The sequence below is a fragment of the Mobula birostris genome, chromosome 13 (genome assembly GCF_030028105.1).
Source record: "Mobula birostris isolate sMobBir1 chromosome 13, sMobBir1.hap1, whole genome shotgun sequence".
Classification (NCBI taxonomy): domain Eukaryota; kingdom Metazoa; phylum Chordata; class Chondrichthyes; order Myliobatiformes; family Myliobatidae; genus Mobula; species Mobula birostris.
The window spans coordinates 103,894,348-103,918,918 of record NC_092382.1 but is presented as its reverse complement, the minus strand read 5'-3'; the positions used below and the strand labels follow the sequence as shown (position 1 = coordinate 103,918,918).

Below are 24,571 nucleotides of genomic sequence, written 5' to 3'. Positions count from 1 at the left end.
ATCCAGTAAAACTCTTCAAATTTCGTCCACCGCCCCTCGCGCCTGCCTCTCTGTGCTCAGCGGCAATTGTGGGAAGTCTGAGGGAGAAATGATGTGTGTTGCTGCACCTACCCCTTCCACCGAATATCTATCGCCAGGCTCTGAGCCTCTCCAAGCTCTGCATGCACAGGCCGGTCACGTGGTTCCACACCATTTGCATCAGTATCTGCAATCTCACAACCCCTTCCCTGGCCTCCTCTCTCCTCCCCTTCCTTCCCCTTCCCCTTCACGCAGCACACCATCCGGTCACACACACACAGACACCATCTCTGAGAGGCACACACAGTTCGACTACTGGAACGCCGAAGTGCTGGGTATTGGTGAGTGAGGAGAGCGGCAGTAGGTGGGGACTGTGCACATTTTCTGACTTCAGTAGAGTTTGCTGCGATGGTGCGGGTGTACTTCAAATATCTGACCGCGGGAGAGTGATGGGACAATATGTTGTGATCTTCACTGTTTGTCTAAACAAGGGAGTGGGTTTTGGGACGGTGAGGAGAGAGCTGCACTCTGTATCCGACCCCTGGGAACGTGTGATGGTACAGTGTGGAGGGAGCTTCACACTGTGTCTGACCCCGGGGGTGTGTGATGGGACGGAGTGGAGGGAGCTTAATTCTGTGCCTTACCCCGGGTGTGTGCGATTGGTCGGTGTGGAGGGAGATTTACTTTGTGTCTGATTCAAAGTCATAGGTTAGGGGATTTTGGTGTTTAAACAGCTTCCAGTCAGAAATAGGGTGGAAGAAAATGGCGACTCTCACGTTCTGCTCCAACGGCTGCATGCTGAACAGCCGTTCTGTCGCCTCCACTCTCCTCCCCTTCCTTCCTCTTCTCTCAGCACACCATTCCTTCTCAATGATTCTTAAGTGGGTGAGTGAGCAGCCGGAGGTCCTGATGCATATACAGTGGCATGCAAAAGTTTGGGCAACCCTGCTCAAAATTCCTGTTACTGTGAATAGATAACCGAGTAAAAGATGACCTGATTTCCAAAAGGCATCATGTTAAAGATGCCACATTTCTTTAATATTTTAAGCAAGATTACTTCTTTTTTATTTCCATATATTAATGTTTCAAAATAAGAGAAAGGAAGAGGGCCCGAAGCAAACGTTTGGGCACCCTGTATGGTCAGTACTTTGTAACAGGCGCTTTGGCAAGTGTGGTAGCGTGTAAACGCATTCTGTAGGCAGCTAAAAGTCTTTCAATTCTTGTTTGCAAAAGGTTTCTAGTTCTGTGAAATTCTTGGGCCGTCTTGCATGCATTGCTCTTTTGAGGTATTTCCACATATTTTGGATGATGTTGAGTTCGGTGGACTGTGAAAGCCATGGTAAATCCTTCATCGTGCGCCTCTTGAAGTAGTCCGTTGCGGATTTTGAGGTGTGTTTAGGATCATCCTCCTGTTGTAGAAGCCATTCTCTTTTCATCTTCAGCATTTTTGTATTTTTTTTATTTAGAAGTTCATCATCAAACATTTCCATAAGATGTATTTCAAATACTGTATGCAAACCCTATCTCCAGAAAAGTTTGGAAATTTACCAAGATGCAATAACATAGAACATAGAACATAGAATAGTACAGCACAGTACAGGCCCTTCGTCCCACAATGTTGTGCCGACGCTCAAACTCTGCCTCCCATATAAGCCCCCACCATAGATTCCTCCATATACCTGTCTTGTAGTCTCTTAAACTTCGCTAGTGTATCTGCCTCCACCACTGACTCAGGCAGTGCATTCCACGCACCAACCACTCTCTGAGTAAAAAACCTTCCTCTAATATCCCCCTTGAACTTCTCACCCCTTACCTTAAAGCCATGTCCTCTTGTATTGAGCAGTGGTGCCCTGGGGAGGAGGCTCTGGCTATCCACTCTATCTATTCTTCTTATTATCTTGTACACCTCTATCATGTCTCCTCTCATCCTCCTTTTCTCCAAAGAGTAAAACCCTCGCTATCTTAATTTCTGATCATAATGCATACTCTCTAAACCAGGCAGCATCCTGGTAAATCTCCTATGTACCCTTTCCAATGCTTCCACATCCTTCCTACAGTGAGGCGACCAGAACTGGACACAGTACTCCAAGTGTGGCTTAACCAGAGTTTTATGGAGCTGCATCGTTACATCACGACTCTTAAACTCTATCCCTCGACTTATGAAAGCTAACACCCCATAAGCTTTCTTAACTACCCTATCCACCTGTGAGGCAACTTTCAGAGATCTGTGGACATGTACCCCGAGATCCCTCTGCTCCTCCACACTACGAAATATCCTGCCGAAAAGCAAACATCTGTGATATGTTAATTCACGTGAACCTTTATTTAACTGACAAAAGTACAAAGAAAATATTTTCAATAGTTTTACTGACGAAGTTAATTGTATTTTGTAAATATACACAGATTTAGAATTTGATGTCTGCAACACACTCAACAAAAGTTGGGACAGAGTTAAAGTAAGATTGAAAAGTGCACAGACTATTCAAGTAACACCGGTTTGGAAGACTCCACATTAAACAGGCTAATTGGTAGCAGGTCAGGTATCATGACTGGGTATAAAAGTAGCGTCCATCAAAGGCTCAGTCTTTGCAAGCAAGAATGGGTCGTGGCTCACCCCTTTGTGCCAAAGTTCCTGAGAGAATTGTTAGTCAGTTCAAAAGGAACATTTCTCAACGTAAGAGTGCAGAGAAATTAGGTCTTTCAACATCTACAGTACATAATATTGTGAAAAGATGCAGAGAATTCAGAGACATCTCAGTGCGTAAAGGGCAAGGTCGGAAACCACTGTTGAATGCGCGTGATCTTCGAGCCCTCAGGCGGCACTGCCTAAGAAACCGTCATGCTACTGTGACAATTATAGCCACCTGGGCTCCGGAGTACTTCAGAAAACCATTGTCGCTCAACACAGTCCGTCGCTGCATCCAGAAATACAACTTTAATCTGTATCACGCAAGGAGGAAGCCATACCTCGACTCTATGCAGAAACGTCGGCGAGTTCTCTGGGCCCGAGCTCATCTCAGATGGACCGAAAGACTGTGGAACCGTGTGCTGTGGTCAGATGAGTCCACATTTCAGCGAGTTTTCGGGAAAAAAAAAAAAAAAAACAGGCGTCGAGTTCTCCGTGCCAAGGATGAAAACGACCATCCAGATTATTATCAGCGAAATGCGCAAAAGCCAGCATCTGTGATGGTATGGGGGTGCATCAGTGCTCAGGGCATGGGTGAGTTGCATGTATGTGAAGGTACCATCGAGTCTGAGGCGTATATTAGGATTTTAGAGACATATGTTGCCATCAAGGCGACGTATCATCCGGGACATCCATGCTTATTTCAGCAGGACAATGCCAGACCACATTCGGCACGGGCTATAACAGCGTGGCTTTGTAGACAAGAGTGTGTGTGCTTGACCGGCCTGCTGCCAGTCCAGATCTATCTCCTCTTGAAAATGTATGGCGCATCATGAAGAGGAGAATCAGACAACGGAGACCACGGACTGTTGAGCCGCTGAAGTCTTATGTCAAGCAAGAATGGACAAAATTTCCAATTGCAAATCTACTACAATTAGTATCATCAGTTCCAAAACGATTAAAAAGTGTTATTAAAAGGAAAGTGATGTAACACAATGGTAAACATGCCTCTGTCCCAACTTTTGTTGAGTGTGTTGCAGCCATTAAATTCTAAATTTGTGTATGTTTACAAATTACAAGTAAGTTGGTCAGTAAAACTATTGAAAATCTTTTCTTTGTATTTTTTTTTCAGTTAAATAAAGGTTCACGTGAATTAACATATCACAGATTTTTGTTTTTTTTATCGCATTTTGGAAAATATCCCAACTTTTCTGGGTAGTGTTTGTATATCATGTAATCATATTGTCACAAATCGACAAATAATATTTATAGAAAGGAAAGGATGGAAAGAACAAGCGAAAGAAGAAAACTAACTGCAAGTACGGAGTGATCTTTTTTTTATTAAAACGTATTCATTGACTTGTGAGAATAAAATCAGTCTTATGCGGTGTTATTTGGCTAAACCATTTCCCCCAGTATGAATCAAAATGTTCCAACTTATGATTAACGGATGCCGTTATCTTCTCCATTTTGTAAATGCCCATTGCAATTTCCATCCATACTTTTAAAGTTGGGCTTCCTGTGATAACCATTTCCTGGTAATGGTCTTTTGTCCCAGCCACCAGCAGTATATTCATTAAGTATTTATCTCTTTTCCCCTTCTTGAGGTACACACCCAAAATATATGCTCTTACTTTCTATGTATGTATGTATGTATGTATGTATTTATTTATTTATAAGTCTTTTTTATTAATTATTATTGAAAATTAACAAAAACACATTACAATAGTCAAATCAACATATCAATATATACAATAACAGTTAAACTATCAAATAACAGATTAACCAAGCTAAACAGTATACCAATAATAAGAGGGAAAAACAAAATGTTAAAAATGCCTTTTTTGGAAAAAAAGGAAGATGGTAGAAAGAACCCCTACTAACTAAACCAAAAATAATAATAATAATAATAAAAACACTAACCGAAAAAAAAAACACTAAAACAAAAACATTGGTTACACAATCTCGGAGCTGTACGCCGTACAAGCTTCCATAAATGGAAAAAAAAAAAAAAACAATCCTCCTACAGAATCAGATTACACAAGAAACAGAAGGGTACCATCTTAATTAACTCAACTAAAATGATAGTAACGGGCCCCACCTTTTCTTACAGTCAAATTGCGGGTCAAAAGTTCGAATTCTAATTTTCTCCTAACAAAGACAACCGGCAGTTGTCCATGCTGTAAGCCTCCCCTCTCCACGCCACCGATGTTGTTCAAGGGAAGGGCATTAGGGCCGATACAGCTTGGCACCGGTGTCACCGCAGAGCACCGTGTGGTTAAGTGCCTTGCTCAAAGACACAACACGCTGCCACAGCTGAGGCTCGAACCAGCGACCTTCAGCTCACTAGACCGCCGCCTCAACCACTTGGCCACGCACTGACACATTAAGTAGTCTGTTCTTGTATATACAAAAAGTGGGACAGAATAATGAATGTAATCCCTTTTGTCGGGGAAAAGGTCCCTCCATATATCTATTAAACCAACTTTCACAAAAAATGTATTAACTCTCTTATGTAACGATTTTGTTTCATAGGGTTTTCTATCGGAAGAGTCTAACTTTGGTTGTAATTGTAGATTTCAGTCTCCTCCACATATCAGGAGACCCTCTGCTTCCGTTCCAATATATTAGTAATTTTATGAAAGAAACTTATTATCACTTCCTGGGTGCGCTTTTGTATTCAACGGGGTATCTGAATTTCCATCTATATTCCCCCTTACCAGAATATATCAGCCCATTTCGGATACTTTTTCGAAATTTAGCTTGCTTGAGATAACCTGAATTATATGAGGAGAAAAACAAATTAGTGAAGCCCATTCTGTTTCGTTTCCCATGCCCTTTATCACTGAAGTGAGCTTCCTGTAAATATGGTACATGGGCTTGTTCTTTTTTATTCATTTTAGATAGAATTTTCCAGCATTTGATTGGATTTAACAGTCCAGTGACATTATGAGAAATGAATTGTACTTTGTCATTAGCCATGTGTATTTATCTGTCAATATATCATTGAAATTAGTAGAATAAAGCTTAATCGATCTACTGCCTGAACAAATTAGAACCAAGAATCGCGAATAATAATACAAAATGCCACGAAGGTGTGATTCCAAGGCTGGGGTCTCTAGGTGAACCTGGGTTCAGTTAGAGGAAACATCAGGCCGTGGGGCATAGCCCCTCCTCCCTGTGAGTTGGGGGCCCCCATTACAGTACCCATAAAAGTAAGTGGACATGTACCCCCAGATCCCTCTGCTCCGAAGCTAAGCAGGCTCAGGCCTGGTCAGTACTTGGATGGGTGACCGCCTAAGACATCAGTCTTTTTTACCTCCTTCATGATGGTTCAGGGGTAGTGACCGTTAAGAAACCTGGATGTGTGAGTCCTGAGGCTCCTAGACACCCATCCTGATGGTTGAGTGGTAATAATTTTCCAGAACCTGGTAGTGTGGGTACTGAGGCTCCTGTACCTTCCTGATTTTCGGTGGGTAATAACTGTCCCTGAACATGGTGGTGTAGGCCCTGAGGCTCCTGTAACTTCTTCAAGATTTTTGTTGGGTAATAACTGTTCTTGAACCTGGTGGTGTGAGTCCTAAGGCTCCTATACAGCCTTTCTGTTGGTTGAGGGTTAATAACTGTCCCTGATCCCGGTGGTGTGGTTCCTGGGGCTCCTGTATCTCCTTCCTGCTTGTCGAGGGTTAATAACTGTCCCTGAACCCGGTGGTGTGAGTCCTGAGGCTACTAGACAGCCTTTCTGTATGGTTGAGGGTTAATAACTGTCCCTGAACACGGTGGTGTGAGTCCTGAGGCTCCTAGACAGCCTTTCTGTATGGTTGAGGTTAATAACTGTCCCTGAACCTGGTGGTGTGAGCCTGAGGCTCCTGTACCTCCTTTCAGATCGTTGAGGGGTAGTATATCTTCTTGAACCTGGTTGTGAGACACCTGAGGTTCCTGGACCTTCTTCCTGATGGTTGAGGGGCAACAACTGTTCCATAACATTGAGGGTAAATCCTGAGACCAGTTATCTATAGTGAGCAAGTCTGCGAAAAATGGATAGTTGCAGGGTAATTTGCCTTCCCTGAATATACTCGTAACTATTTATATCGGATACGACATGACGGCTCCCTGTGGGGACACAGTTTCACTGTCAGCAAAACCCAATATCGTCACTCACTGTTCTCTGTTCCCCATTTACAGAACAGACATGTTGCCAGGGATGGGTCAGCAGGAGAGGCGCTTGTTATTTCATATCACGGTGGCAAAATCTCACGCTGGAGCGAAAAAAAAATGTTCGAAGGGTGGCTCAAAGCTGCTGGAAATTAGCTCAATCGAGGAAGAGGTATGTGACAGACCACGTGAGGATGGCCACAATCTGCCCGGGGCCTGACAGAGTGAAACTTCCTCTAAAACGTCCCTTCACACGCTCTCGGGGCCAGACACTAGTGCAGCTCCTTCCACACCGTCCTATCACACGCTTCAGGGGTCACTCAGAGTGAAGCTCCCGCCACACCGTCCCATTGCATACACCCGCGGTCGGACACAGAGTAAAGCTCCCTCTACACCGTCCCATCACACCCTCCCAGGGTCAAACAGAGAGGGAAGCTCCCTCCACACTGTCCCATCGCACAATCACGGGATCAGACACAGAGTTAAGCCCCCTCTACATCGACCCATTACACACTTCTGGGATCAGACACAGAGTGAAGCACCCACTATTCCGTCCCACCGGAGACTGCCGAGGTCAGACACAGATTATATCTCCCCACACACTCACCCATCACACACTCCCAGGGACAGACACAGAGTGAAACTTTTTTTTTTCCGCACAGTCCGATCGCACAATCACAGGATCAGAAACAGAGTGAAGCTGCCCCACACCAACGCATCACACACTCCAAGCGTCAGACAAATTGTGAAGCTCCCTCCACACTGTCACATCACACACTCCCAGTGTCATAAAGAGTGAAATTCCTCCCACACCGTCCCATCACACACTCGCGGGGTCAGACATTGAGTGAATCTCCCTCCACACCATCCCATCACACACTCCCGGTGTTATAAAGAGTGAAACTCCGCCCACACCGTCCCATCACACATCCTGGGATCAGACACATAATGAAGCTACTGCACGTCGCCCCATCAAACACTGCCGGATCAGACAGTGAGTCAGTTCCCTCTACACCGTCCCATAACACACTCCCGGGGACGGACAAGTAGTCAAGCTCCCTCCCCACCGTCCCATCACACCATTCCGGGGAAAAGACACAGAGTGGAAATCCCTCCACGCTGTCCCATCGGAATATTTCGGGATCAGACACAGAGTGAATCCCCCTCCACACCGTCTCATCACACACTCCCGGGGTCAGACACAACGTGACTCTCCCACCACACCGTCCCATCACACACTCCCGGGGTGAAACGTAGAGTGAAATTCCCTCTACACCGTCTCATCACACACACCTGGGGTCAGACACAACGTGACGCTCCCTCCACACCGTCCCATCACACCCTCCCGGTGTCATACAGAGTGAAGCTTCCTCCACACCGTCCCATCACACATACCTGGATCAGACTCAGAGTGAAGCTGCTCCACATCGCCCCATCACATACTGCTGGTATCAGAAGTGAGTGAAGCTCCCTCCCCACCGTCCCATTACACACTCACCGGGTCATACGGAGTGAAGCTCCCTCCACGCCGTCTATGACACATCGCCGGACTCAGACGCAGAGTGAAGCTCCCTGCACACCATCACATCACCTTCTCAATTCGAGTCTCGGGCACCGCTATTTTTTGATTGACGGTGTCAAGCTGTGACTTGATATCATTGAGTTGCTCGTTTATATCTCTTTGTAATCCCCGTATCTCTTCCAGAGGTTTTATCATGTTCGCCGCTTCACCTGAACGAGACCCATCGTAAGCCTGGCGAGCACGCGTTCGAGTAGTAGAGACACGTCTTGTACCTCCCTCGTCCATAGGCTCCGCACTAATTCCTTTTTTATCTCCATTGTTTTTCTCCATTCTTGCCCCCCTTATCAATTCAGATATTTTCGGAAGATCTTATATTTGATGAATGAATGCGGCAATTTATGAGTTTTTTTTTTCCGGAGTAGCTGTTCATTCAAGCTGCCATTTTGGACGATGACGTCACCGGAACCCCCTCGCTGGTGTCTTTAATTGACGGAACCCATCTTGAGTCTGAGCATGTGTTTCTCTGTGTCTGTAACTGTCCTTGTAAAAAAGTAAACACGCTGCAGAGAAAACATAACACGAGCTGGTCACCAGAGCAACGAGGCAATTCTGCAGACAGTAGAAATTAACACAGAGCCAAACAGTCAGTCTCGATTCCCTCTTTCTCCTTAAAGTGACAGTCTACAGACAATATGAAGCCTAGGGGTAGGTAACACACCACAATCTGAAACGCCCGCCCCCACCCTCAACACGGTGTCACTGACACGCCCCCTGACCGTCACTCTCAGTGTTCCAGGCTCGTCAGTCTATGATCATCTGTGAATGAAACTTTGCGAACGTCAGGAGGTGAACAGGACCCAGCGCCTATATCGTCAACAGATTCATGAGGTGAACTCAACCCTGGAATCCAGGACTTCCGAGAACTCCCTTCTGAATCTCCCCCAGTAACAGTTCCTGAGCATGGTGGTGTGAGTCCCGAGGCTCCTGACCTCCTTCCTGATGGTTGAGGGGTAACAGCTGTTCCTGAACTTAGTGTGTAAATCATTAGGTCAGTTACCTATAGTGAGCGATTCTGCGAAAAATGGATGGCTACAGGGTAATCTCCCTTTCGTGAGTGTACTCGCGGCTATTTATATCAGAAACAACATGAAGACTCCCTCTGGGTTCAAAGTTTCTCGGTCAGCAAACCCCAATATCGCCACTCACTGTTCTCTGTTCCCCATTTACAGAACAGGTGTGTTTCCAGGGGTGGGTCAACAGGAGAGGCGCTTGTTATTTCATATCGACGGTGGCAAAATCTCACGCTTGAGCGAAGCAAAAATATTCGAAGTGTGGTTGAAAGCTGCTGGAAATGAGCTCAATCGAGGAAAAGGTATGTGCCATACCACGTGAGGATGTCCGCAAACTGCCCGGGGCCTGACAGAGCGATCCTCCCTCCACACCGTCCCATCACACACTCCCGGGGTGAGACAGAAAGTGACACTCGCTCCACACCGTCCCATCATAAACTTCATGGTTCATATAGAGTCACGTTCCCTCCATATCGTCCATCGCACACCCACGAGGCGTGACAGAGAAACTCCCTCCACACTTTCCCATCACACACCTGCGCTGTCAAATAAATATTAACGCTTCCTCCACACCGTCCCAACACACACTCCCGGGATAAGACAAATAGTAAAGCTCCCTCCATGTCGTCCCATCGCACACCCACGAGGTGTGACAGAGAAACTCCCTCCACACTTTCCCATCACACACTTGCGCTGTCAGATAAATAGTAAAGCTCCCTCCACAGCCTCCCATCACACACTCCGGGTTAGACACAGAGTGAATCTCCCTCCACACCGTCCCAACACACACTCCCGGGATAAGACAAATAGTAAAACTCCCTCCATGTCGTCCCATCGCACACCCACGAGGTGTGACAGAGAAACTCCCTCCACACTTTCCCATCACACACTTGCGCTGTCAGATAAATAGTAAAGCTCCCTCCACAGCGTCCCATCACACACTCCGGGTTAGACACAGAGCGAATGTCCCTCCACACCGTCCCATCACACACTCCCGGGGTCAGACACAGAGTGAAGCTCCCTCCAAAGCGTCCCATCACACACTCCCAGGGTCAGGCACAGAGTGAATCTCCCTCCACACCGTCCCATTACATACTCAACGGGTCATGCAGAGAGAAGCACCCTCCACACCGTCCCATTACGCACTCAACGGGTCATGCAGAGTGAATCTCCCACACTCCATCCCATGACACAACCCTGGCCTCAGACGCAGAGTGAATCGCTCTCTACACCGTCGCACTACAAGCTCCCGGGGTCATACACAAAGTGATGCTTGCTACACACCGCCTCATCGTACACTCCCGGGAGAGACATAGATTGAAACTCCCTTCACACCGTCCCATCACACACTCCCGGGGTCAGACACAGAGTGAATCTCCCTCCACACCGTCCCATCACACACCACCGGGTTCAGACACAGAGTGAAGCTCCCTCCGCTCCGTCCCATCACACACTGCCGGGGTCAGACACAGAGTGAATCTCCCTCCACGCCGTCCCATCACACACTCCCGGGGTCAGACACAGAGTGAATCTCCCTCTACACTGTCCCATCACACACCACCGGGTAGAAACTGTGTGAAATTCCCTCCGCCCTATTGCATTATACACTTCCAGGGTCCAACGATAACGTTCCATGCAGAGAGGTAAGGAAAAAAAAATGTATTTACCAGGATTTTGTTTCCAAAACTTAGATGAAAGCAGACGTTACTGGATTGGAAAATGCCTATGCATGTGAGGTTCTCAATGACTGACGGCTGTGTGGAGAGGGGGGCAGTGGGTTCAGTTTGGAGTCTTACAGGGTGCTGTGGTGAGGGCGTGAGCAGTGCGAGTAGTTTGGGGACTGACTTGGGGCTCGACCGGGAGAGTGGGCACGGTGATTAGTGTGGGGACTGATACAGGGCTCTGGGGAGAGAGCGGGACGATGCCATTTCTTTTGGGACTGACATGGGGCTGCGGGGAGATAGTGCGGCAGTGCGATTATTCTTCTGACTGATACAGGGTGTGAGGTGGAGAGTGGGACAGTGGGACTAGTATGGTGACCTACACTACGCTGCGGGAAAAGAATGGGAGACTGCGCTTAGTGTGGTGTCCGTCAGAGGCATAGAAAGTAGCATAAGCAAGTGGGAAGTTGGATGATTGTTGCACTTTTAAAATCCAACAAAAGGCAACTGAAAAACTATAAGAAGGGCAAAGATGGAATATGAGGGCAAACAAGCCAATAACATAAAGCAGGATACTAACACTTAAAACAAAATGTATGAAGAGTAATGGGGAGTTCCGAGTTAATATTGAACCTCTGGAAAATGAGAGTGGTGAGGTAGTAATGGGCGACAAAGAAATGACAGATGAACTTAATGGGTACTTTCCATCAGTCTTCACTGTGGAAGACACTAGCACTATACCAGTGGTCCGTGAGTGTCAGGGTGCAGGAGTGAGTGCCGTTGCGATTACAATGGAAAAAGTACCTGGCAAACTCAAAGTTCTTCCGGTGGATAAGTCACCTGGGCCAGATGGACTACATCCCAGAGTCCTGAGAGAGGTTGCTGAAGAGATAACGGATTCATTGGTGATCTTTCAAAAATCACTTGATTCTGGCATGGTCCGGAGGACTGGAAGATTGCAAATGTCACTGCACACTTTAAGAAATGAGGAAGGCCAAAGAAAGGAAATTATTAGCCAGTTAGCCTGAAGTCAGTGTTTGGGGAAGTGCTGGAGTCCATTAAGAAATTTGAGGTTGTGAGGCACTTGGTGACTAATGATAAAATAAGTCGAAGTCAGCTTGGTTCCTGTCAAGGGAAATCTTGCCTGACACATCTTCTTTGAGGAAGTAACCAGCAGATTGGACAAAGCAGAGGCAGCTGATATCATTGACTGGCAATCCAGAAGGCATTTGATAAAGTGCCATGCCTGAGGCTGCTTAACAAGCTAAAACCCGATGGTGTTAGAGGAATGACACCGGCATGTCTAAAGGAATGACTGGCAGGCAGGAGGCAGCCAATGGGAATGTAAGGGGCGTTCTGTAGTTGACTGCCAGTGACTAGTGGTGTTCGTCACGGAGTCAGTATTGGGACTGCAACTTATCACATTGCTTGTCAATGATTTTGTGGTACAGATGGCTGTGTGGAAAGTAGGAGTCGGGGTCAAGTCCATTAACAAAATCATAGAAAAAAGTTCCCATCTAAGAGTGTCTTAAAAGACCCCATTGATTCCGCATCGCCAACCATCGATGGAAGTGTATTCTCGCTCTGTGGCAACCCACCACACTCTGTGTGAAAAAATACCTCCGACAACCCCTTCTACCATCTTCCAAGCATCTTAAAACTATGACCCTACACCCCGAGAAAATAATACTTTTCATTGACAAAGAACATGAAACAACGGGACGGTGTGGAGGGAGCTTCACTCTGTGTCTGACCCCGGGAGTGTGCGGTGGGACGGTGTGGAGGGAGCTTCACTCTGTGTCTGACCCCGGGAGTGTGTGATGGGACGGTGTGGAGGGAGCTTCACTCTGTGTCTGAACCCGGGAGTGTGTAATGGGACGGTGTGGAGGGAGCATAACTCTGCGCCTGACCCCGGGAGTTTGTGGTGGGACGATGTGGAGGGAGCTTCACTCTGTGTCTGACCTCGGGAGTCTGCGATGGGACGGTGTGGAGGGAGATTCACTCTGTGTCTGACCCCGGGAGTGTGTGATGGGACGGTGTGGAAGGAGCTTCACTCTGTGTCTGACCCCTGGAGTTTTTGGTGTGACGGTGTGGAGGGAGATTCACTCTGTGCCTGTCCCCGGGAGTGTGTGATCCGCTGGTGTGGAGGGTTTGGTTGCGGGGAAGAGAGAAGACACGACCGAAGGAGCGGTGATGGCGGTTAATAGGAGATTTGGAGAGGGGAGGGTGCAGTACAGGGATGCCCCGGGCAAAACGGTGTCTAATCTCGCCCCCACCCCCATCGCCGGAAACGCGGAAGGGACGGGACCGAAAATGCAGTGAGGATCCTGGTTGGGGTGAAATGGCTGGGCGGGTCGGGATATCTCTGGGTCACTGCGACGGGTGTGATAGGGGTGGGTGTGTTAGAGAGGAGAATCGGTGCGGGGCAGGTGGGTGACAGAGTAGGGAAAGGTAATGGGGAAGGTGGGAGAGAATGAAGTGGAGAGAAGGTAGAGACGGGATGAGGCGGAGAGAAGGGAGGACGGTAGGAGAAAATGGGAGAGACAGATGGGGAGATGGAGAGAGTGATGGGGAAAGAGGAAGAGCTGAGAGAGAAAGAGTGTGTGTGTTTGTGGGTGACAGAAAAGAGAGATAGAGAGAGGGGAGAGGGAGAATGTCACGGAATAAGGAAGGAAAGAGAGAGTGCGAAAGAAAGAGTGCGTCACTGGACGAGGAAGTCGAGGACCGAGTTTCGAGGGGAGCTGCTCACCTCACTCCGAGGGAGGGGGCTCATTCAGCTCGGTGGATGCTGGGGCTTTGTCCCGGGGCCGTGGTTTCTCCCAGGCAGAGCGTCTGAAGCCCCGGCGATAGTCCGGAGCTGTGTGAGCGTCCGACGCGCAAATCAGTGCCCAATCACGGGGTGCAAATCTCCAGGACAAGAGAGGCTTTTATGAGTGACACAAATCCCTCCGACATTCCCTCCTTCCTCATTGCCCTCATTCTCGACTTCCCTCCTTCCTTTCCTTTCCCCCCTCCCCTTCCGATGCCTCTCTGCTTCCATCATCAGCATTCCTTCTCCCTCATCCCTCCCCTTCCTGCACTCCTTTCCTTTGTACATCGCTCACTTTCTCCTCCCTATCCTCGTCTCCGCTCCCTCTGATTCCATCTCTGTCAAGCTCTCTTCACCCCGTTCGCTCGCCCTCTCTTTTCTCCCTCTTCCTCCCAATGTCTCCAAAACTCCCACTCTCTATTCACCGCTTTCTCCTTCCCTCCTTTCCCCATCTCTATCGCTCTCAGTTCCCTCTCTCCTAAGACTCCCTGTCACCCGCTTCACTCTCTCCGCTAAACACCAAACTTCCCCTCTCTCTCTTCGTCCCCCCACTTTCTCCCCACTTTTACTACTCTTCCCCACCACTCTAAACACTTTCCCCAAAGCCCTCATCCTCTCTCCTCCCCGCACTTCCTCCACTTGTTCTCGCTTCCTCTCCTTATCAACTGCTCATCTGTTGTTTGTTGGTGTCTGTTTGACTCCGTTGTCAACACGGGCTTCCTCTGACAACGGCCGCTTCCCCTTTTGAGCTCAGAGACGCAGAGAATCCTCGACAGGATGGGCGACAGCGAGACTTACATGAATGTGAAGTTCACAAAAACGGACGCACGGTCTCCTTCCCCAGGTGAGAGGGTCAGAGAGACGGTGTGGAGGGAGATTCACCCTGTGTCTGACCCTGAGAGTGTGTGATGGGTCTGTGTAGAGGAAGCTTCACTTTGTGTCTGACCCCGAGAGTGTCTGATGGGACAGTGTGGAGGGAGATTCACTCTCAGCCTGAACTTGGGAGTGCGTGATGGGACGGTGTGGAGGGAGATTCACCCTCTGTCTGTCCCCGGGAGGGTGTGATGGGATGGTGTGGAGGGAGCTTCACTCTCTGTCTAACCCCGGCTCTGTGTGATGGGAATGAGTTCAGGGAGCTTCACTCTGAACCGGACCTTGGGAGTGCGTGATGGTACGCCGTGGAGGGATATTCACTCTGTGTCTGACCATGGGAGTGTGTGATGGGACGGTGGGGATGGAGATTCACTCTGTGTCTGACCCCGGGAGTGTGATGGGACAGTGTGGAGGGAGATTCACTCTCAGCCTGAACTTGGGAGTGCGTGATGGGACGGTATGGAGGGAGCTTGACTCTGAGCCTGACCTTGGAAGTGCGTGAAGGAACTGTGTGGAGGGAGATTCACTCTGTGTGTGATCCCGGGAGTGTGTGATGGGACGGTGTGGATGGTGATTCACTCTGTGTGTGACCCCGAGAGTGTGTGATGGGACGGTGTGGAGGGAGCATCACCCTGTTTTTGAGTCTCACTGTTTTGTCCCCAGACGAACCTGATGTATCATAAGCGGAACTTAATGTCAAGACCCTCTCGGCGCCCCGGGTCCGGACAGGTGGAGGTCAGTTTCATCTTTCTTGATTTGACTGTGTTTAGCTGATGTGTCCTTTCCTGTCGAGAGATCTCAGTTAACACGAATGATTCCCTGTTTGAGCATAAGACGGAGGGAAAACGTGGGAGAGACGATGGGGGAGGTAGGGTGGGGATCTTTGTGGGAGAGACGGTTGGAGGCTGCCGTGACCAGTGAGCGCTCTGGGAGGGGCGCTATAGAGGGAGAGCCGTGGGATGGTTTGAGGAAAGAGTGCTGCTGGAAGGGTCGGTGAGGAGAGATAGCATGGGATGTGCCGTGTTGTGGAAGAAGCAATGAGGAGAAAGCGCTCTTGGGTGGGGGGTGGGGGGCAGGCGGAGATGAGTGAGCTTCGTGTAGTGGTGGTGAGGAGGGACACAGTTGAAGATACTGTGAGGAGGGAGTGCAGTCTAAAGCCTTAACCACTCTCTCCCCTCCTCCCTTTTCTTAACCCCACTCTCTTTTCCCTCTTACCCCCTCTCTCCCCTCCCTGGCCTCCTCCCACCCTCTCCTCTCTCCCTCTCTCCCCTGCTCTCTGTTCCTGTTTTACCTACTGTCTCCCACTCTGCCCTTCTTTTCGCCCTCTCTCAATGTCCCCACTGCCTCCCATCTTTCCTCTATCAGAGTCACCGTGTCTACCACTCTCGGTTTCCCCCTCGCGCCATTTCCCTCTCTCTTCTCTCCCTCTCATCCTTCCCCGTTCGCTCCTCCCGGTCTCCCCACCTCTCTCTGTCCCCAACTTTGCCGGACATCACCCTTGCGCCTTCTCTTCCTCTCTATCCACGCCTCTGTTCCATTCCGCGACCCTCTCTCCCCTCGCCCTTTTCTCTCTCTCTTAAATTTTCTTCAACATCCCTCTCCCACTTTTCTTCTCCCCTCCTCTCCAGTCTCAATCCCCCTCTCTTTCGCTCTCTCTCACACCTCTCCCTGTCCTCTCCATGTCTCCGTCTCTCTCACACCGTTCTCCCTCCCCATTCTTTCTCTCTCATCTCCCGCCCAACACCACTATCGCTGTCTCCCCCTCTCTGTCCATCGCTCTCCATTTCTGCCTCACTGTGTCTCTCCTCTCTGTCCCCTCTCCCTCACCCTCTTTCTCGCTGTCTCATCCCCTCTCTTCCCCTCCCTTGCCCCTCTCTTTCCTCTCTCTCTCCCCGAGACCCTCCTCCATTCTCTACCGCTCTCACTCTCTTCCTCATCTGCCTGTCCGACTCTCTCCCCCAGACGATCTGACCTCCACCTACTCAGAGCTGAACTTTCGGAAAGAGGAACCCCGCATCGATGAGGACGAAGATTCTCCCATTCCCTCGGGACCCGCCGGGCTGCCAACCACTGCACAAACAGGTCAGAGTTCGCAGAAATGACGTCATTTTGGAGTGGACACGTGTCATACTCCCAAGTGACCAAGTTTCTAATACATCTGCCTCGACCACTTCCTCTGTCAGCTCGTTCCACAGACTGAGCACCATCTGGGCAATAAAAGGTTGTCACTCGGCTCCCCAGTTAAATCCCTGTCTGTGATGTGCAAAACTGATCTGGACGAAATTGTAAGTGGGTGGGTTAGAAACATAGAAACATAGAAAGCATGCATCACAATACAGGCCCTTCGGCCCACAAAGCTGTGCCGAACATGTCCCTCCATTAGAACTACCTAGGCTTTACCCATAGCCCACTATTTTTCTAAGTTCCATGTTGTCATCCAGGAGTCTCTTCAAAGACCCTATCGGTTCCGCCGCCACCACCGCCGCCTGTCCCCCATTCATCCACTCACCACTCTCTGTGTAAAAAAAAACTCGCCCCTGACATCTCCTCTGTACCTACTTCCAAGCACTTTAAAACGGTGCGCTCTCGTGTTAGCCATTTCAGCCCTGGGAGAAATCCTCTGACTATCCACACGATCAATGACCTCTCATTATCTTGGACACCGCTATCAAGTTACCACTCATCCTCCGTCGCTCCAAGGAGAAAAAGGCGAGTTCACTCAACTTATTCTCATAAGGGATGCTCCCCAATCCAGGCAACATCCTTGTAAATCTCCTCTGCACCCTATCTATGGTTTCCACGTCCTTCCTATAGTGAGGCGAGGAGAATTGAGCACAGTGCTCTAAGTGGGGTCTGACCATGGTCCTATGTAGCTGCAGCATAACCACTCGGGTCTTAAATGGATATAAATGATCTTGATGAAATTTTAGATGCGTGGGTTAGTAGGTTTGCAGATGATACGTCGAGAGGCGGTGCTGTAGAGAGCGGAGAAGACTGGCAGAAAAATTCATTCGGATGTAGATTAGTTACAGATATGTTTTGGAGACCAGGCAGATGGAGTTTAACCCTGGCAAACCTAAAATGTTGCAACTTGATAAGTCAAATGAAAGAAATGGCACACGATCAAAGCCAAGACAATAAACAGTGTTGAAACATAGAAAACCTCAGCACAATACAGGCCCTTTGGCCCACAATGCTGTGTCTTACTCTAGATGGGCAGAGGATCTTGAGGTTCATGTTCATAGCTCCCAGAACGCGGATGCACAGTTTGACGAGATGGTGATAGAACATAGAACATAGAATAGCACAACTCAGTACAGGCCCTTCGGCCCACAATTTTGTGCCGACCCTCAAACCCTGTTTCCCTTATAAACCCCCACCTTAAATTCCTCCATATACCTTTCCAGTAGTCTCTTAAATTTCACTAGTGTATCTGCCTCCACCACTGACTCAGGCAGTGCATTCCACGCACCAACCACTCTCTGAGTAAAAAACCTTCCTCTAATATCCCCCTTGAACTTCCCACCCCTCACCTTAAAGCCATGTCCTCTTGTATTGAGCAGTGGTGCCCTGGGGAAGAGGCGCTGACTGTCCACTCTATCCATTCCTCTTAATATCTTGTTTACCTCTATCATGTCTCCTCTCATTCTCTTTCTCTCCAAAGAGTAAAGCCATTAATCTCTGATCTTAATGCAAACTCTCTAAACCAGGCAGATTCCTGATAAATCTCCTCTGTACCCTTTCCAATGCTTCCACATCCGTCCTATTGTGAGACAACCAGAACTGGACACAGTTCTCCAAGTGTGGCCTAACCAGAGTTTTATAGAGCTGTATCATTACATCGCGTCTCTTAAACTCTATCCCTCGACTTATGAAAGCTAACACGCCATAAGCTTTCTTAATTACCTATCTGCCAGTGAGGCAACTTTCAGGGATCTATGGACATGTACCCCCATATTCCTCTGCTCCTCCAGACAACCAAGTATCCTGCCATTTACTTTTTACACTGCCTTCGAGTTTGTCCTTCCAGAGTGTACCACCTCACACTTCTCCCGGTAGAACTCCATCTGCCACTTCTCAGCCCACGTCTGCATCCTATCAATGTCTCCCTCTCTGCAATCTTCGACATTGCCTCTACACTCCCCATAACACCACCAACCTTTGTCCCGTCTGCAAACTTGCCAGCCCACGCTTCTACACCCACATCCAGTTGGTTAATAAAAGTCACGAAAACTAGGGGTCCCAGAACCGATCCTTGTGGGACACCACTAGTCACAACCCTCCAATCTGAATGTACTCCCTCCACCACGACCCTCTGCCTTCTGTAGACACGCCAATTGACCATCCACCTGGCCAAAACTCCCTGGATCCCATGCCTTCTGACTTTCTCAATAAGCCTGCTGTGTGGAACCTTGTCGAATGTCTTACTAAAATCCATGTAGATCACCTGCACATCGATACCCTCATCTATATGACCGGCCACTTTCTCAAAGAACTCTATCAGGCTTGTTAGATACGATCTGCCCTTCTAGAAGGCCTAAGGCATTCTTGTCTTTATTAGTCGGGGCATTGAATACAAATGTCAGGGAATTCTGTTGCAACTTTATAAAAATCAGTAGTTAGTTAGAATCAGGCGTTTTGTATGCAGCTCTGGTTCACCATATTATCGGAAGGATGTCAAGACGTCGGGAAGCCTCCAGAAAGAATCAACAGGACGCTGCCTGGATTCGATGCCATGTGTTACAACGAGAGGTCGGACACCTGGGTTGCTTTCTCTAGAGCAGAGGAGGCTCAGGGTAGATCTGACTGATCTCTGGAATCCGTTAGACGCCTGTCAGCCTTTCCCAAGTCAAGGAATTTGGACACTGAGCGATGACGGCTGACAGTAGATGAAACTGACAGAGGGAGGGGGTGATCGCGGTGGAAGAAAAGAGCGCGTATGGTTGGTGGAAGGGAATCCCAGTGGGAATCACGGCTGAATTCACACGCACACTGAATGGTCTCTCTACAGGTCCGCATAAACAAGAGTCGAACGAAAACATCGGAAATAGACCGTACCGTAAGATCTGCCTACTCTGCCTCGTTACATCCACCCTCGTCGCGATAGTGGCCGGGCTCTCGATCCATGGTGAGTCGAACGGGGTCCGGGTGGAGTCAGACTGTAAACAAACAGAGTGGGATGAAATGTTAGCGCATAACCTCACCGTGACACCGACACGACCCCCACAGTGACACCGACACACCCCACATCATAAGACTGACTCTCCCCTCACAGGGACACAGTCACGCCCTTCACGGTGACACCGACAGGCCCCACACCGCAACATCGTCACACCCCTCAGTGTGTAACGGACACTCCACGTCATTGTGACAACGCCGCTCTCTTCACCGTGACACTTACACAACCCACGCCGGAACAATGACACTCCGTTTACCGTGACACCGGCACTTCACTCACTGTGACACCGACACAACCCTCTCCGTCACACTGTTACACCGCTCACTGTAACGCACATAACCCTCACTGTGACACGGACATTTCTCACACCGTGTCACTGACACACCCCTTGCTATCACCCTCAGTATCGCAGACTCGTCAGTCTCTGATCACCTGTGACGGAAATTACCGGAGACTTTGGGATCAACATCACGAGATGAACAGGACCCAGCACCAATATCAACAGCAAGTCCGTGAGTTGAACTCAACCCTTCAATCCAGGACATCTGAGAACTCCCGCTTGGATCTCTCCCAGAGAAACTGTCTAAAGAATCTTTCCGTCCTCAGCAACAAGCTCTCCAATCTCGAAAACAACTTTACCGTCCTCAACTCCGAACTCTCAGAGCTGAATCAAACACACACCGATCTCCGCCATGAATGCAATCAGCTCGAAACGAAGGACAGAACCATCTCCGAAAACAAAGCTCAGATTTGCCAGTACCTCAACAGGAGAAGAGGTGAGACGACATCCCCCCGTAATCCTGCTCCTCATCACGGCGGGGGGGGGGGGGGTGAGCGAAGGGGCGAGAGGGAGAGCCTCCCTCCATCTCTTGCCCCGGGAGAGTGTGATGGGACAGTGTGGAGTGAATTTCATTCAGTGTCTGATCCTGGGATGGTGTGATGGGACTGTGTGGAGGGAGATTCACTCTGTGTCTGACCGCATAAAATGTGATGGGGCAGCCTGGAGGGAGCGACATCTAGTGTCTGACCCCGGGAGTGTGTCATGGCACAGTCTGGAGGGAGCGACATCTAGTGTCTGACCCCGGGAGTGTGTCATAGGACAGTCTGGAGGGAGCGACATCTAGTGTCTGACCCCGGGAGTGCGGGATGCGCACGTCGGATAGAACTTCACAAAGAACAGGAATTCTGCAGATGCTGGAAATTCAAGCAACACGCATAAAAGTTGCTGGTGAACGCAGCAGGCTAGGCAGCATCTCTACGAAGAGGTGCAGTCGTCGTTTCAGGCCGAGACCCTTCGTCAGGACCAACTGAAGGAAGAGTGAGTAAGGGATTTGAAAGTTGGAGGGGGAGGGGGAGATCAAATATGATAGGAGAAGACAGGAGGAGGAGGGATGGAGCTAAGAGCTGGACAAGTGATAGGCAAAAGGGATACGAGAGGATCATGGGACAGGAGGTCCGGGAAGAAAGACAAGGAGGGGGGACCCAGACGATGGGCAAGGAGTATATTCAGAGGGACAGAGGGAGAAAAAGGAGAGTGAGAGAAAGAATGTGTGTATAAAAATAAGTAACAGATGGGGTACGAGGGGGAGGTGGAGCATTAGCGAAAGTTAGAGAAGTCGATGTTCATGCCACTCTGCGTCGGATCCTGACTGTGTGAAGAGATCATGCATAAGGAACTTCACTCTGCGTTTAACATCAGAGCTCTGTGATAGCTCGGACGAAGCGGGCGTCGCTCTCTGTCTGATCCCAGAAGTGTATGATGAGCCGTTGGGAGGGAGCTTCACTCTGTGCCTGACCCCAGACGTGTGTGATTGGACGGTGTGGAAGGAGATTCACTCTGTGTCTGACCCCGGGAGTGTGTGATGAGCCGTTGGGAGGGAGCTTCACTCTGTGCCTGACCCCGGTAGTGTGTGATGGGACGGTGCGGAGGGAAATTCACTCTGTGCCTGACCCCGGTAGTGTGTGATGGGACGGTGCGGAGGGAGATTCAGTCTGTGTCTGACCGGGGGAGTGTGTGATGGGACGGTGTGGAGGGAGCTTCATTCTGTGTCTGACCACAGACGTGTGTGATGGGACGGTGCGAGGGAGCTTCACTCTGTGTCTGACTCCGGGAGTGTGTGATGGGGCTTTGCGGCGGGAGACTCAATCTGTGCCTGACCCCAGACGTGTGTGATGGGACGGTGTAGAGGGAGGTTCACTCTGTGTCTGACCCCGAGAGTGTGTGATGGGACGGTGTGGAGGGAGACTCACACTGTTTCTGACCCCGGGAGTGTGTGATGGGACGGTGTGGAGGGAGCCTCACTCTATTTCTGACCCCGGGACTGTGTGATGAGACGGTGCGGAGGGAGATTCACTTTGTGTCTCACCACGGAAGTGTGTGATGGGACGATGCGCAGGGAGATTCATTCTGTGTTTGACCGGGGGAGTGTGCAATGGGACGGTGTGGAGGGAGATTGACTTTTTCTGATCCCAGTCGGCGCAACGGGATTAATGGAGGAAGATTCACTGTTTCCTGTTCCTGAGTTTCAGAGCAAACGTGTCCCCCGGACTGGACTGAAAAGGAAAGCCGGTGTTATTTTATATCCACGTCCGTAAAATCTTATGATGGAGCGAGGGAACATTGTTCAAAATTTGATGCAAGGCTCCTCGAAATAAACTCAAAATCGGAAAAGGTATGTTTTACCGTGGGAAGAGAGATCTACAATAAAGAAATCCCGTGGTGTGACGCACAGTTGAGTTTCCTTCACACCATCTCACCACACACTCCTGGTATGAGACACATTGTGAAGCTCCTTCCACAGCGTCCCGTCACAAACTTCCGGGGTCAGAGACCGAGAATCTCTCTCAACACTGTTGCATCAAAGACTACTGAGATCAGAGACAAAGTGAAGCTCCCCACACACCGTCCCATCACACACTCCCGCGGTCAGACACCGTGAAGCTCACTCAACCCCGTTCCATCACACACTCCCGGGATGAGACACAGAGTGAATCTCTTTCCTGACCGTCCCATCACACACTCCCGGGGTCAACACAGAGTGAAGCTCTCTCCACGCCGTCCCATCACAAACTCCCGGGGTCAGACACACAAAGTGAATCTCTCTCCACACCGTCCCATCACACACTCCCGGGGCAGGCACTGGGTGATTTCCCCTCTGTACCGTCCCTTCACATGGACAGGCATTGCGAGAGTCTGGTTCTAAACATTAATGAAGGGATTTAATTTCACAGACTTTTGTTTCCAATGATGTCATTCGAAACACAGCTTACTGGATTGGAAAATGCGCAAACGGGTGAGCTTTGGACTGTTGCTGGCTTGTGGTCTGTGAGTGGGTCGGTGCGGTTAGTTGGTTGACTGACACAGCGTTGTCGGGAGAGGGCTGTGCAGTGAGATTAATTTGGGAACTGACTCGGGATTTTAGGAAAGAGCGGTGCAGTGGGATTCATACGGCGATGTACTCGGGGCTGTGGGGAGAGCAGGGTATCATGGAATTAGTTCAGAGACTGACATGGGGCTGTGGGGACATGAGTTGGATTAGTTTGGCGACGGTCACCGGTTGTCTGCTGACTCCGTTGAAATTGTTTTAACCTCTCATAGGAACGTCGCCTCTTATCTTCTGTACAAGGTGAAGTATGGATGGGCCACCTGCAGTAAGTGCGACTCGTACGCATGGAGTTACGATTGCAAAGGTGAATACAGATTCATCTGCGAGAAGTCTGCATATTTATACCCGGATATTCCTGAAGAGATCCAAGGTCTCTGTCAACAGCCTGTCGGGCCGACTTCAATCAAGTGACTACACCCCTCTTCTCCCCATTCAATCTACCCCACTCTGAAACACTCATAATTTCATCCCCTCCCACCTCTCTGCCCCTCCCTGCTACCCTATTCTCCTCCTCAACTCGCATCCACTTGTCCCCCACTACTCTCCCTCTCCCCATCTGAACTACTCTTCTCCCCTCCCTGCCCCGCTTCTCCCTCTTCCCCCATTTATTCCCCCTTTCCACCCCTCTTCTCTCTCTGCCCTTCTTATTCCCAGTTCATTCCGCTTCTCCCCGTAGGCTTCATACCTACTCTCCAAGGAACAAAGTCCGATCCTTCTTGCCTTCTCTCCAGAACTCAGACCCTCGAGTCCCGGAAACATCCTCCTAAATCCCCCTCTGCACTCTTTCCAGCTCAGTGGCATCTTTCCTACAGCGGGGCGACCAGAACTGAACACCAAACTCCCAGCGCGGCCGAACCGACCTTTTGTACAACCACAACGTGGCTTCAGCGCGGTGCAAAGATGTAAAAATCTCGAAAATTGGGAAAATTAATAAATACTGCAAAGCGGTGATTACCGACAGGGTGTTTAAGTGTTCAGGGAGCGTTCGCAATCTGATGGCGGAAGGGAAAGAACTGCTTGTAAATTGTTGAGTTTCCCGGCTCCTGTACCCCTCCCCGATGGTACCGATGAGCACAGGGCATTTCCCGGCGGGAGGGGATCCTCACTGATGGATGCGGTCTTCCCGAGGCATTCGTTCTTGAACATGTCCTCGATGGAGGAGAGGGTTGTGCCCGTGATGGAGCTGGCTGAGTCTAGAACCTTCTATGGTCCATGGCGACCCTCTGCGTTGCAGCGTCCACACCAGGCGGCCATGCGACAAGCCAGAATGCT

The 24,571-nt window shown here is 49.5% G+C and overlaps 1 protein-coding gene across 5 annotated transcripts; it reads left to right on the top strand.

The window, feature by feature from the left end:
* The first annotated feature begins 49 nt into the window (after window positions 1-49).
* On the top strand, window positions 50-24,303 carry LOC140207256 (uncharacterized). Of its 5 annotated transcripts, none has more exons than XM_072275700.1 (9): window positions 50-359; window positions 6,830-6,971; window positions 9,551-9,693; window positions 16,697-16,816; window positions 19,746-19,862; window positions 20,318-20,689; window positions 22,443-22,585; window positions 23,145-23,206; window positions 23,512-24,303. In XM_072275700.1, the coding sequence occupies exons 1-9, from the start codon at window positions 89-91 to the stop codon at window positions 23,708-23,710; spliced, it is 1,569 nt and encodes a 522-aa protein (XP_072131801.1). In that variant the 5' UTR covers window positions 50-88; the 3' UTR covers window positions 23,711-24,303. The 5 variants fall into 5 exon arrangements, with proteins under 5 accessions (XP_072131801.1, XP_072131805.1, XP_072131804.1 ...); XM_072275702.1 differs by lacking the exons at window positions 50-359; window positions 6,830-6,971 and adding exons at window positions 14,611-14,705; window positions 15,398-15,469 and having other exon boundaries at window positions 9,619-9,693; window positions 16,100-16,816; window positions 23,512-24,296; XM_072275704.1 differs by lacking the exons at window positions 50-359; window positions 9,551-9,693 and adding an exon at window positions 15,398-15,469 and having other exon boundaries at window positions 6,899-6,971; window positions 16,100-16,816; window positions 23,512-24,296.
* The last annotated feature ends 268 nt before the right edge of the window (window positions 24,304-24,571 follow it).